At 49.0% G+C, this 13,069-nt stretch overlaps 1 protein-coding gene across 1 annotated transcript; it reads right to left on the bottom strand.

Moving 5' to 3' along the window:
- Positions 1-3,565: 3,565 nt before the first annotated feature.
- On the bottom strand, positions 3,566-6,935 carry TTC9C (tetratricopeptide repeat domain 9C). The gene is made up of 4 exons (XM_081968413.1): positions 6,788-6,935; positions 5,312-5,567; positions 4,228-4,410; positions 3,566-3,986 (listed from the first exon to the last, which is right to left on the bottom strand). Exons 1-4 carry the CDS (start codon positions 6,800-6,802, stop codon positions 3,892-3,894), a joined length of 549 nt encoding a protein of 182 aa, XP_081824539.1. The 5' UTR covers positions 6,803-6,935; the 3' UTR covers positions 3,566-3,891.
- Positions 6,936-13,069: the final 6,134 nt, after the last annotated feature.

Raw genomic sequence — 13,069 nt, 5'->3', positions numbered from 1 at the left:
GGACAGACCACAATTGAGCCTCAAATATCCGTTGATAAGCGAGACGCTTGTTAAAAATAAAATAAAGATAGTCCTCGGCTTACGACTACAATCGACGTCCAAATTCGTTGGTAACCGAGACATTTTTTTTTTTTAAAGCGAGTTTTGCCCCATTTTGGGACTTTGCCAAAGTTGTTGAGCGAATCGCTGGAAATGAAGGAGTTCCTAATTAAGTTAGGAACGCGGTCGTTAAGTGAATCTCGCTTCTCCGTTGACGTCTCTTGCCATACGGTCCTGGGAGCCTGTCCAAGCTTCCTCACTCTACAACCGTCATAAATACCAGCCTGTGGCCAAGCATTCCAAATCTTGGATCATTTGGGACCGCAAGGATGCTACGTTGGTCCGAAGGGTTGAGCGACGTTTTCCAATGCTGTTGTCACTTCCGACCGTCACTAAGTGAACGGTGGTAAAGTAGAGGACTTCCCTCTCTTTGTTGGAAAAGGCAGTTTTCCCACCTGGAAAAAGCTGGAACTCTCGTCGACCGCAACCAAACCCAGCTGTGCATTTTAATAACAGTTGGAACCCAATTTATTTTGAGGGGTGTGTGATTTATTTCGAAGTCCCCTCTGGCAATATTCATTGTGATGCAGCCTCACAAGACAGAAACCAAGGCATTTGCCCCCCCAAAAAGGACGGTGATTTTAGCCAGCCCTCATTACGAATTAGGTGGCTAAGATGCTGAGCTCGTCGATCAGAAAGATCGGTAGTTTGGCGGTTCGAATCCCCAGCGCCGCATAACAGAGTGAGCTCCCGTTCCTTGTCCCAGCTTCTGCCAACCGAGCAGTTCGAAAGCACGTTAAAAAATGCAAGTAGAAAAACAGGAGCCACCTTTGGTGGGAAGGGAAAAGCGTTCCGTGCGCCTTCGGCGTTGAGTCATGCCGGCCACATGACCACGGAGACGTCTTCAGACAGCGCTGGCTCTTCGGCTTTGAAACGGAGATGAGCACCACCCCCTAGAGTCGGGAACGACTAGCACTTATGTGCAAGGGGAACCTTTACCTTTAATTAAGAATTAAAAATTTGGATGCTCCCTTAATGCTGAATTTTGTGTGCGGCGTTAATGGAGATTTTGTGTGTGTGTGTGTGTGAGAGAGAGTCAGAATTTGAGCCACGATACAGTTTAGGGACATCTTATCTTTGTAGGATAGACTGCTGATAAGATGCCCTTAATGTCCAGACAGAACTAATGCAGAATTTAACAAACCATGTTATGGCTTATTGCAATGGGTAAACTGAATCATGCATTTATATTTTTGGACTTTCTGCTTCCAGAATATATTCCTAAAAGAGTTACAAAAGCAACAGCGAAGGAGACCTTGACCCTGGGTGAAAAGGAAGACGCAAACTAAACCAACAGCCAAAAAAAGAAATATCTTTTTATTTGCAAAGGATAAAGAGAGACAAGGCAGCTGGGAAATTCAAACAGCCCTGTTTCCCAGCTGCTGACAGGGAGAAAATATTTGCTTAGAAATAAGGGAGGAGGCCTGATTGCATAGCAGGAATGAAGGATGTGAGCCTGCAATAGAGATAACCATTTTTTAAAAAAAAGATATTTGCAGAATTGTCAAAATAAGAGTTTTAAGGTCATCCTTTCTTTGCAGAAGAAAAATACTGGGATTTGGAGGGAGGGGTACTTGTTGTGTCTGGCCCATTCTCCCATCCTCTGGAGTCCATTTGAGCTCATGCCGAGTGCTTCAGTGACTCTATCCAGCCACCTCCTTCTCTGCCGTCCCCTTCTTCTTCTTCTGTCCTCCATCATTCCCAGCATGAGGCTCTTCTCCAGGGAGTCCTTCCTTCTCATCAGGTGGCCAAAGTCTTTTGAGTTTCCTCTTCAGGATCTGGCCTTCTAAAGAGCAGCCAGGGTGGATCTCCTCTAGGACTGACCGGTTGGATCATCTTGCAGTCCAAGGGACTCACAGGAGTCTTCTCTAGCACCAGAGTTCAAAGGCCTCCATTCTTTGGCCCTCAGCCTTCCTTAATGCTCCAACCTTCACAGCCATCCATTGCAACTGGGAAAACCATCGTCTTAACTAGACACACTTTTGATTGGCAGGGTGATGTCTCTGCTTTTTAGGATGCTGTCTAGATTTGCCATCGCTTTCCTCCCCAGGAAGAAGCGTTTTTTAATTCCTTGGCTGCCGTCCCCATCTGCGGTGATCTTGGAGGCCAGGAAAATCAAACCGGCCACTCCCTCCATTTCTTCCCCATCTATTTGCCAGGAGTTGAGAGGGCCGGATGCCATGATCTTAATTTTCTTCACACTGAGTTTCAAGCCAATTTTTGCACTGTTCTTCACCCCCATCAAGAGGCTCTTTACTTCCTCTTCACTGATCCCCCGTGTCTAACCCTGAGCTGCAAAATATCCCCCTTCCTTAATATTAGATCTGGCTATTGCATGAACCTAGAATCAACCTTTTAAAACAAACAAACGGGCCTTTAAGGGGACAAGCCAGCTTCTACTGTATTTTTACTTTGATCACAAGGTAGATAGACCCAAACTGCCCCAAGTATAAAGATTTACGCAAAGCCTGATTTGCTTGCTTGGGGCTTTGCCCATTTCGTGGGGGGAAAAAAATAATTTCCATAAAATTCATTGAAGCAATGAGTGATTCCCAGGCTGTGATTTAAACCAGGGGTCCCCAACCTTTCAGACCTCAGGAACCACTAAATTCCAAAATTTTAAATCCCGTGGACCACTAATATGATCTGCCTTATGACCGGATGGGTAGGCGTGGTCATGTGACTGGGTGGGCGTGGCCAACTCGATGTCACTCACATCGACGGGCACCTGACCAGTCTCTACTCTCCCCTCCCCTCCCAGCCCCTCCTCGCCTGCCCGCCCGGGCTCCTTAGGGCCCCAACAGGAAGCAATTCCTGGAGCTAAGCAGCCCCCAGGAGAAAGAGTTGGCAAAACAGCTCAGTTCACATTGGATCTGACCAAGAAGGAGGCTCAGCAGAAGCAACTCACTGAGGACTACCAGCATAGGCTTTCCAAGCAGAGGCAAGACCTGCGGGATTGCAAGGCCAGGGACAGGCGCCTGGAGGCTCAGAGGGCTGAGATGGTCAGCCAGTTCCAGGCCATGATGCAGTCCCACTGGAACGAAGCCCTCCGGCTCTTCCCCACCAGCAGCGCTTCCCTCCAGCCTTCGCCCAAATCCCCCCACCAGGAGGCTGAAGCAGACCCCAAGTGGGAATTTCTGCCCCCCTCCGACTCCCACAAAAAGACCCCGAAAGGGGAAAACTCTCTGCAGCAACACAAGCGTCCATCGCACGTATCCGTCCAGGGGCCGTAGTTTGAGGACCCCTGATTGAGTGCGATATAAAAAACATAAACCATTTTTCCATGGACCACCGACATTTTCTCGGGGAGCACCAGTTGGGGGACCACTGACTTAAAACGCCGTCTCTCTTCTTCCCCTCTGGAGACGGGAAGGCGATTAGCAAGGAATTCAAATTTCAGCATTCAGCTTACCTCCTTCCCGTCCCTCCCCCTCCCCGAATTCAAAGAAATCACATCCAGCCCGAGTGAACTTCTCGCAATATTTTATGAACAAATAGTGGGGAGGGAGGGAGGAAGGAAGGAAGGAAGGAGGGAGGGAAGGAAGGAAGGAAGGAAGGAAGGAAGGAAGGAAGGAAGGAAGGAAGGAAGGAAGGAAAGAAACATGTTGGAAATGGGTAAAGGGAACATTTGGCATTGATGATGCTTTTCCTAGCTGGGTTGGCTGTTAGCATTATTATTTTTTTCAAGGCACTACCTAACTCCAGAATCGATCAACCGATTGCGCGCCGGCCATGGGAATGAAACGCGCAATTTTGCAACCTGCGGGGATTTCCATCGCAGGCTTCATTTTGCTACCCAAACATTCCCATGTACAACTGTTTTTCTTTCTGGAGATAAAGATTGAGCTGTGACTCGGTCAGCTGCAGGTAACGCTTGACATTTGCATCTGGGGAAGAGAGAAAGGAAAAAGTTTTAGAAAAGTTTACAATTTCCAGGATTTGCTTGCATAATTTGCTATCAGCTTTTGGGGGGGGGGGGGCTTTTAACAGGTGCAGTGATTCACTTAATGACTGTGGCAAGAACGTTGGTAAAAGGGGGCCACGCTTGCTGAACAAAAGGTCTCGCTTAGCAACATGAATTTTGGGTTCCGTTGCCGTCGTACGTCGAGGACTGCCTGTGTTACTCACCTTTGGGCTGCCGGCTGGTTGCTGATAACAGATAGTGCTGTGCTTTGTCATAGTTTCCCAGGTGGTAGAACGCCACACCGGCTCGGTACAGCGCCTTGACGTTGTCGGCTTGCTTCTCTAGGACTTTGAGACTGTAGTCCTTCACCCGCTCGTAATGCACAGGCGGCATCTGAAGGAGGCAAGCTGGAGAAAGGGGCAGGTATAAAGACACACGTGTGTGGTTTCCAGGACACAACAACAAAATGGGGGGGGAGGGGGAAGAAATTTGCTTAACAACAGCCACAAACAAGTTGTAAAATTGGACCTGTCATTGCCTTACAACCATCACAGCCTGCACCTCTGACTGGCAGGTGACGAATCCGGTCGCAAATCAAGGCCTACATACAAAAATACATCACACCTGCTGCTGCTGTGGCCTAGAGGTGGAGCTCTCACCTCACAATCAGAAGGCTGTGAGTTCGATCCTAGGTAAAGGCAGGGTTTCCTGCTTGGGTAGGGGGTTGGACTAGATGACCTGAAAGGTCCCTTCCAACTCTGTTCATCTATTAAAAAGATCTATCCCTCAAAAGAGCGATAAGGTAGTTTACTAGGGATGCCCCTGGTTCAGCACTGATCTGGGGCATCGTGGGAAATCAACCTAGCCTGTTACAGGTAGTCCTCGACTTACGACGGTTCGTTTAGTGACCAAAGCGACGACGGCATTGGAAAAAAATGCATTTTTCACGCAACTTTTGCAGCATCCCCGTGCCCATAAAGTGATCAAAATTCAGACCCTGGGCAACGAACACCCATTTACGACGGTCGCAGCGTCCCGCAGCCCCCTTTTGCAACCTTCTGACAACGAGGCAACCTGATCCGCTTAACGACCGCCTGACGAACTTAACACCTACAGGGATTCGGACTTTGCAACGGGTTGTCAAGAAAGCTCGTTCAAATGGGCCAAGCCTCACGTCGCCAACGTCTCACTGAGCAAGAGAAATTTGGGGTGTCTGTTGTGGTCGTAACTCCCAGGACTGATGTCTATCGCTGGCCGGTACATTTAGTGACAAGAGAGAAAAATAAAAGATCAGAAAAATAAAATTACCGGCCAGATTATTGTAGCAGTCGCACTGGATGGTGTAAAGTTGGTTCTCTTGTTCCGGTGTCACGGCCGGTTTGTCAGCCATGAATTCCTGCAGGGGGGAAGGCATGTTGGGGTCCAGGCCCTTAATTTGCAGTAAGGCCCAGTGGTAACGGCTCACGGCATCCCTAAAACGTCCCTCTTTGTAGCAGCGGTTCCCTTCCTCCTTAAAAATGCGAGCCTGCTGCAGCCGTTGCTCGGGGATTGCTTGGGAAGGAACCTGGCCGTCACAGGAGAGAAGAAAAGTGCCATAAAATACAGTCCTCCACTTACAACAGCCCAGTTAGTGACCGTTCAAAAGGACGTCACGGCCAAAAGTGACTTCGGACCGTTTCCCCACACGCAGCATCACAGGATCAACAGACGCGCAGAAACGGAGTCCTATTTACGACGGTCGCAGTGTCCCCAGGGGGATCTCCTTTTGGTGACCTTTCCAATCAGCCAAGTCCATTGCAAAAGGCAGCTGGAGTTAGAACAGCTGCCAGCCTGGGAGGAGATTTAGTAAACATCTGTCTGTTATGAAACATCTGCGAGACTCAGGTTCTTCGGGAAGGACTGGATCAATAGACATAAGGGTGAAATCCAGTTCTAACCATCTGGCTGGCCAGGTGTAATAGGACACAATGGGCATTGGCAAAAAACCCATCCGTCAATTGCAAAAGGCGGCTTGGAACAGCTGACATCCCGCAGGGAGACATTTCACAGATCCACACCTGCCTCTCCCGGGCTCTAAACATCTGGCTGGCTGTATAACCAACCAGAATAATCATTGTGAACACCCATTTAATATCATGGGCATTGACAACATCTCCATAGTCAATTGCAAAAGGCAGCTCGGAACAGCTGACATCCTGCAGGGAGCCATTTAACAGATCCACACCTGCCTCTCCCAGGCTCTAAACATCTGGCTGACTTGTACAGCCAACCAGAATAATAATTGTTACCATTCATTTAATACCACGGGCATTGACCAAACCGCCACCCGCCAATTGCAAAAGGCAGCTGGGCTTGGAACAGCTGCCCTCCTCCTGCCACCAGACCTTTAATAGCTATGAAACAACATCTGGCTCTCCCAAGCCTTTGGGAAGGGCTCCACGGGTGGCCAAACGTGCAAACTCCAGCCAAACATCTGGCTGACTGTGCAACCCGCCGTAATAATAACGATAGTAATAATATATAATTATAGTAAGATAATAATGATAATTTTGGATGATACGGTTCGATCTTCCCATTGCAACGAGGGCACGCAAAATGCAAGCCTCCCAATGCAACTTCTGGATGCATTTTTTTGGGGGGGGGGTGTTGCAAATTGCAAACTTGCAAATTTGCAAGGAAGACACACACGCGCACTCCTCTTTTTGCCCCCTCCCCCATTTTTAATCCCTGGGAGGAATGCAAGGAAAGGGAGGAAGGGAAGCCCCCTCTGCTTGCACGGGGTACCTTCGCCGACGCCATGCGGGGCTCGGGATAAGCACCGGCTCCCGCCAACCGGCCATGCAAAGCGCGCTGCGGCTGCTGCTCCTTGCTTTCCAGGGTCTACCACGCCCCCTTCGGGACCGGAAGCCAAGTGGCCGGCGGTGTGGGGGGAAAAAACTACCAAAATGGACGGCGCGGGTTGTGACCCCGCTGAACTCCAGCTGAGTTGAGAGTTGGGGGGTTTCCTTGTTAGGGGCAAAACCTCTCATTGCTTTTTTTTCTAGCTTTGGGATGAAAAAGCTGGTTTGTAAACTAGGACGTTATTAACCCATAGGATAGGGTTACTTATCCTTTTATTCTCTCTTATAATTTCCCCCTTCTATTGGTTGCATCCTTGGAGTATTGTTATTTTTGTTGCTGTTTTCCCTATTTGCATTGTGCATTGAAAGCTGCACTGGTGACTACTTCCTCGTCTATCTAATCAACCTGGGGACGAATAAAGCTAGGTGGCTCCTATTTTTCTACTTGCATTTGTTTTGTTTTTAAATTAATTTTTATTGAATGTTTTCATCTTTAAAAACAATAAAAAAGACACAACAAGGAAGAGCAAGCAGTATTTAATACTACATATAACTACGGCGGGCAAGGATTGCCTTTGCCCAGAAATGGAAAAACAAACTAACTTCCAAGTGAAGATGAAATAATAAGAAAGGTTATGGACTGTGCTGAAATGGACAAACTAACTAAAGAAATTCAGGGAAAAGAAGAATCAGAATTCTACCAGATATGGGACAAATGGTATAGGTGGATGGAGGAAAGAAACAAGAATCAATGAAGGAATGTAACACAACTCAAAAATAATAGTTATGAGTAAAATAAGAAAGTTAAGAATGGTGAAACTCAAATGAAATACAATTGAATGGGAAATATATAGGAGAGTGCTATCGATTGATAATTGCTACTAGAAAGAACAGGAAGCTCCTGTTTGTATTGCACTGTTTAAATGTGTTGCACGTCTAAGTTTTGTGTGTGTATATTTTATATGTTTGTTAATAAAATATTTTTTTAAAGGAAGAAAAAACAATAAAACAAAACAAAACACGGAACGTACATAACAATATAGAGTAATTTTAATTCTACTTGCATTTGTTACGTGCTTTCGAACTGCTAGGTTGGCAGAAGCTGGGACAAGGAACGGGAGCTCACTCTATTACGCAGCGCTGGGGGTTCGAACCGTCGAACTGCTGACCTTTCTGATCGGCAAGCTCAGCATCTTAGCTACTGACTGAGCCAACCTAAATAAACCAAACTTTCCCTGAAGAATTGTCCAAAAGATATATCCTAGTGTCCGTCAAAAATATAGATGCTAAAAAACAAGATAGACTATATAGCAATCAAAGTAGCTGTTAAAATGGTATCAGATATTTATTAAATTTAAATTATTATGCTTGGGATAAACGCATGTCCATCATCTGACCCAAAAAATAAATTAAAAATAAAAAACATTAAAAAACAACTTCAAGGGCATAATTTATGAACTGTTAGGTCTTTTTTCTGCTGTCAGTTTTCTAGGTTTCTATGCTCCAATTCAGTGACTTTGAATATAGTAAAAGCAGGAGAGAAAAACAATTATATAAAAAACAGGATCAGACGCAAACTACAGTGACATCAGAATGCATAGTGTGTTGGGAGAAATGTCCTCCTGGGTTCAGTTCCAAGTGGGGAAAAAGACACTGGAAACATGGAAGCTGCTTGAAAAGATGGTTTTAATGGTGGACAGGACCACATGGTTTGAGCTCCTGAACAGAAAAGGGGGATAGCATGCTTCCAGATGTTGGGTGAAGAAGAAAAAGGGCAGAGATGCTGAAAGTCCCTGGTTTTATGCCCTCTCTGTCTTTTGAGTCCCAAGCTTGGTTGAGCTGTTGCTGGGTGATAATGTAAGGAAAGGGCTTTGGGATTCCTATTACTTCTCTCCCTAAAGTAGGTAGATCTTTGTTATGTAGAATAGACTGGCTGAGGCCTTAATGAGGCCTTAAAGGTCCATTGACAAAGGGAGGGTGGGTGAAAGTGATGTAGGAAGATTTAATTATAGCAAATTTCTTGAGTCAAAAAGAGGACAAAAGGAGATTCTAGTGACTTGACTGGTTTCCTTAAATGGCATTTTTATTGTTTTCGCTTCTTGGAAAATGCATAGGCAAAGATGTGCATGACGTATATTAATTTTTAATGTATTAAAATAAATGATGTGCATGAAACGTGCAACGCTTTTTAATTAAGGATTTATTTATTTATTTATTTATTTTATTGAACTTATTAGTCGCCCCCTCTCCCCACAGGGACTCGGGGCGACGTACAGAGCAATAATCAAGATAGCACCATAAAATCGTGCAGAGGAGGTAAAAATAAGTCCATAAATAAGCATACTTACAAAGTTTAAAACCCCAAAAATATTAAAAACAAAATTTCCCATTGTAAAATGACCTGGGGTGGCAAGATAGTAACGTTATGCCAGGCCGGCTTGACAAAACAGGTAGGTCTTCAGCTTCATACGGAAGGAGCGAAGATCGGTTGTTGTCCGGATGTCTGGGGGGAGGTCATTCCAAAGGGTAGGGCCCACCACAGAGAAGGCCCTACTCCTGGGCACCGTCCCCAGGCACTCTCTAGAGGACGGCACCCGGAGTAGCCCCTCCCTGTGTGAGCGAGTGGGTCGCAGGGATGTATGGGGCAGGACGCGATCCCGCAGGTAACTAGGCCCTGTGCCATGGAGCGCTTTGAAGATGGTAACCAGTACCTTGAAGCGCACCCGGTAGGCCACAGGAAGCCAGTGCAGCTCGCGCAGGATAGGTGTTATATGGGAGAATCTCGATCTCCCCATAATAACCCGCGCGGCTGCATTCTGGACCAACTGCAGTCTCCGGGCGCACCTCAAGGGGAGCCCCATGTAGAGAGCGTTACAGTAGTCCAGGCGGGACGTCACCAGCGCGTGAGTGACTGTGCGCAAGGCCTCCCGGTCCAAAAGGGGCCGCAACTGGCGCACGAGGCGAACCTGGAGGAACGCCCCCCTTGCCACGGTCGCCACGTGATCTTCTAAGGTCAGCCGATAGTCAAGGAGGACACCCAAGTTGCGCGCCCCTTCCACCGGGGCTAATTGCTCATCCCCGATGGTCAGCGATGGAATATGCTGATTGAATCGGGAAGCCGGGAACCACAGCCACTCTGTCTTGGAGGGGTTGAGCCTGAGCCTGCTGTCATCCATCCAGACCCGTACGGCTTCCAGACATCGGGTCATCACTTCGACAGCCTCGTTGGGGTGGTTTGGGGTGGAAATGTACAACTGAGTATCATCAGCGTACAGATGGTAACTCACCCCAAAACTACGGATGATCTCGCCCAGCGGCTTCATATATATGTTGAACAAGAGAGGCGAGAGAATCGACCCCTGTGGGACCCCACAAATGAGGGGCCTTGCGGTCGACCTCTGCTCCCCCGTCAACACACATTGCGTCCGGCCAGAGAGGTAGGAGTGGAACCACCGTAGCACGGTGCCTCCAATCCCCAACCCCTCCAGCCGGCGCAATAGGATACCATGGTCGATGGTATCGAAGGCCGCCGAGAGATCTAATAGAACAAGGATGGAGGAACAACCCTCATCCTTTGCCCTCCAGAGATCATCCACCAACGCGACCAAGGCCGTCTCCGTGCTGTGACCGAGTCGGAAGCCGGACTGGCGCGGGTCTAGATAATCATCTTCCTCCAGGTGACGCGGAAACTGCTGAGCCACCACACTCTCAACAACCTTTGCTAAAAAAGGAAGGTTGGAGACAGGACGATAATTTGCTAGTTCCTTTGGGTCCAGAGAAGGCTTCTTGAGCAGGGGCCTGACCACCGCCTCTTTCAGGGCGGCCGGCATCCGGCCCTCCCCCAACGAAGCGTTCACCAGCCCCAGTAGCCAGCCTCGTGAGCCCTCCCAGGAGGCCAGCACCAACCAGGAGGGACACGGGTCCAGTAAACATGTGGTGGCCCGCAGTCGCCCGCGCAACCTGTCCAAATCTTTGATGACAACAGGGTCAAACTCCTCCCAGCATGGTCTCTCAAGACTAGTCTCGGACGTCCCCACTGGAGCACTGGAGTGGGTCCAACCTCTCCGGATATGATCGATTTTATCCTGCAGGAACTCTCCAAATTCCTCTGCCCTGCCCTGCAATGGGGGGTCCCGCTGCTCCTGTGACAGAAGGGAGCGGGTCACCCGAAACAGGGCAGCAGGGCGGTTCTCTGCGGACGCTATAAGAGTGGCACAATACTGACGTTTGGCCACTCTTATTGCCACAAGGTAGGTCCTTATGTAGGCTCTTACCTGTGTTTGGTCAGCTTCGGAGCGGGAGGATCTCCACTTACTCTCCAGGCGTCTCCTAAGGCGTTTCATCGCCCTTAGCTCCCCGTTAAACCAGGGGGCCCGGGTCGATCGTGGCCGTCGGAGAGGCCGCAAAGGCGCCACCCGGTCCAAGGCACCGGCAGCCGCACTATTCCATGCGGCTACCAGGTCCTCAGCCCGGGAGCGGGACAGGTCAGCAGGAAATGGCCCAAGCTCAGCCTGGAACCTATCCGGTTCCATCAGGCGCTTGGGGCGGAACCATCTGGGATAATCTGGTTCCGCCTCCCCGCGGTGGGGAGTAGCGCCAGGGAAGTCAAGCTGGAGAAGTGAGTGATCTGACCATGACAGGGGCGTGATGACTAAATGCCCTCTTCCCAGATCACTCGTCCACTGGTCGGAGACAAACACAAGATCCAGAATGTGGCCTCGCTCGTGAGTGGGGTCCTGAATTACTTGAGTCAGACCCATGGCTGTCATGGAAGCCATGAATTCCCGGGCTACCTCGGATGCCTTTCCCGTTGACGGCAGGTTGAAATCCCCCATCACTAGTAGTTTGGGGGTCTCAACCGCCATCTCCGCGATCCGCTCGAGGAGCTCGGGCAGGGCCGTTGATGTATGGCGGGGAGCCAGGTATACTATCAACAGGCCCAACTGACTCCCTGGACCCCACTTTACGCCCAGAGACTCACAACCAGATGTCTGCGACACAGTGAATTCTCTCGGTGCCAGATCGTCCCGGATGATAATTGCTACCCCCCCACCCCTACCTTGGGCCCGTGGCTGGTGGAATACACGGTAACCTGGAGGGCACATTTCCCTGAGGGGTAACCCCCCCTCCGGGCCCAACCAGGTTTCCGCTATTCCTGCGAGGTCCGGCTCCCCCTCTGTGATCAAGTCACTGATGAGGGGGGCCTTGTTAACCACGGACCTCGCGTTACATAACATCAGCCTAAGGCCCAGGCTCTGCTGATCCTGTCCACCTAGTCTGCGGGGGTTGGTGCAAGCGACCGGGCGTATCCAGTGGCCCCGGTCTGCCAACCGACTATACGTTCTTCTGGTGTCCTCGTGCCTGCCCCTCCCTACGACCGTCGTGATTGGAATTCCCCTTATAGGGATGTTATTTCCTCCCACCCGCTCCGCTTCGCTACCTTCCGTCTTGACCCTCCCTTCCGTCTTGACCCTACATGTTGGCCTGGTTGTATCCATACCCCAGGGCCAAACCAACCCTCCCCGCTCCCTGGAACCCCTTAAAAGCTTTACAAAACAAAAATATTTAAATAAAAGATTGTCCAAGCTGAGGTTTTTATTTTTGCTAAAGAGGGCCAAGCAAGGAACAATGAAGCTGCTTTGTTTGTTTCCCCCATGGCATAGAAGGCATGAGTTGAAAGCTGCACTTGTCCAAGAAAAACAAACAAACTCATTTTTATATTTGTCTTTTGCTGAGATATTATTTTCTGAGGGGGGGGCGGTGTTGGAAGATGGCGGCACCTCCAATTTAAATAAAAAAAAGAGAAACCGTTTCATCCAATCAACGCAGAGTCTGGTTGGACCTTTTTAAAAAAAATCAAAGCAGGAGACCCAACACCTTTTCTATTTCTCGAATTGGCGGAGCCGCAGCCAATCAGAAAGCTCGGCCTGGTTCTTTTCCTCCAGTTGCCTGACGCCCGCTCAAATCGACACGACGCAGGGCCCGCGCGCGCCCCGGGGGCCCGAGCGCGCATGCGCCAGAGCTTTAAAAAAAAATAAAGCGAGCCAAGCCTTTCAAAAAACAACACCACGACCACGAAAGACGTTTTCCGCGACGGTTGTCTTTTTCAAAGAGACGATATTATTATATTAGCGACAGGGAGGGGGGAGAGAGAGGGAAAGAAAAAGAAAGCGCCCCCTCCGTTTAAAAGTCGAAACGTGAGAGAAAAGGGGGACATTATTTTTTT

This window comes from Natrix helvetica (genome assembly GCF_964273705.1).
Source record: "Natrix helvetica genome assembly, chromosome: 16".
Taxonomy (NCBI): domain Eukaryota; kingdom Metazoa; phylum Chordata; class Lepidosauria; order Squamata; family Natricidae; genus Natrix; species Natrix helvetica.
Note: the sequence above shows the minus strand (reverse complement) of the source record. Positions and strands in the feature narration are given on the sequence as shown.